The following is a 1334-nucleotide window of genomic DNA, read 5'->3' on the forward strand; positions in this document are numbered from 1 at the left end:
TTAGCTGTGTGCAGCATCGTGGTGGCTGTGCCCGCCGCCTGCTTCCTGGTGCCGCTCTGCCTGCTGCTGCTGGTCCAGGCCCTGTCCGTGAGCGCGGCCGAGCGCTCCTGCGAGGGCAAGGTATGCGGGGCCGTGGGGTGGTCACCTGGCCTCTCGGGCACCTCCGCACTTTCTTGCTCCACCGCCCTGGTCACTGATGGCCTGACTTCCCTCGAAGATGCCTCGTTAGCCCTTACAGACCCAGCCTGAGCTCAAATCTCACCCCAGCGGTCACTCTCCCTCCTGCATGCACTGCATCCGGCCTACTGTGTGCTGGGCCGCGTGTGCATTATTTGGGGCGGGAGGCGCACAGGTGAGTAAGGCTATGTCTTGCGCTTGTGTTGAAATCAGGATAACACCTGCCAGACACCTGTGAGCACTGAGGGGCCTGTCCTACAACGTGTAGCGCAGACGCAGAGGGAACTGACAGCTCAGTGTAGGGTAGGAGGCGCCACTTAGTGGTTTTGATGGGCAGAAGACCGGGGAGACTGGCGAGGGGCCAGCTAGCAAAAAGGCAGGGGAGCCTGATGGTGGCCGGAATGAGGATAGGATGGTGAAAAAATTGTCTTTTATTTTATTATGTTTTTATTGACTTCAGAGAGAGAAAGAAGAGGGAGAGAGAGAGAAGCATCAGTGATGAGAGAGAATCATGAATGGGTTGCCCACTGCACGCCCCAGATGGAATCTGCAACCCAGCATGTGCCCTGACCCGGAACTGAACCCCAACCTCCTGGTTTATAGGCCCAGGCTCAACTACTGGGCCACAATGGCCAGGCAAGAAATAGTCAATTGGAGCAGGAGAGGGCATAGAAGTCAAGTGGACCGCTCGAGGTTGGCCAGATTTAAACGGCTCAGAACCTCGGGTGGAGAATTTGGTCTTGGTGCAGTGGACTCCTGGGAGCCATGATAGGATTCTTTTTTTAAACATACAAACACCAACAGCCCTGTAACCAACCCCCATAACCAAGATTTAGAATATTTTTATCACCGCCCCCCCCCCAAAAAATTCCCTCAATGGCCTTTTTCTCTCTACCAACCTGGCAACCTGATCTGTTTTCTTTTCTTTTTTTTCTTTTTTTTTTGAGATTCATATTTTATTTACAAGCAAATGAAGACTGTCCCCTGTAAACTCTAATTTGGGATGAGAAGAGCAACATAGAAAAGTAGTTGCTGGCTCCATAGTGATGTGTGAAAGGAGTTCATCCACCTATTTAAACAATGATTTTGTTCATAAAAAGGGGGGGGGGGAGCCACATGATTTCTTCATGTTGCATATGTGAAAGAATCAAAAAGAA

The 1334-nt window shown here is 51.4% G+C and overlaps 1 protein-coding gene across 1 annotated transcript in view; it reads left to right on the forward strand.

The window, feature by feature from the left end:
• The window catches only part of ZDHHC19 (zinc finger, DHHC-type containing 19), a 16300-nt gene that overhangs the window by 3569 nt on the left and 11397 nt on the right, over positions 1-1334 (forward strand). Inside the window, exon 5 of the mRNA XM_006753408.2 lies at positions 15-120. Coding sequence (XP_006753471.1) covers positions 15-120 — 106 coding nt within the window. The remainder of the gene's footprint in view (positions 1-14; positions 121-1334) is intronic.

This window comes from Myotis davidii, unplaced genomic scaffold (genome assembly GCF_000327345.1).
Source record: "Myotis davidii unplaced genomic scaffold, ASM32734v1 scaffold571, whole genome shotgun sequence".
Lineage (NCBI taxonomy): Eukaryota > Metazoa > Chordata > Mammalia > Chiroptera > Vespertilionidae > Myotis > Myotis davidii.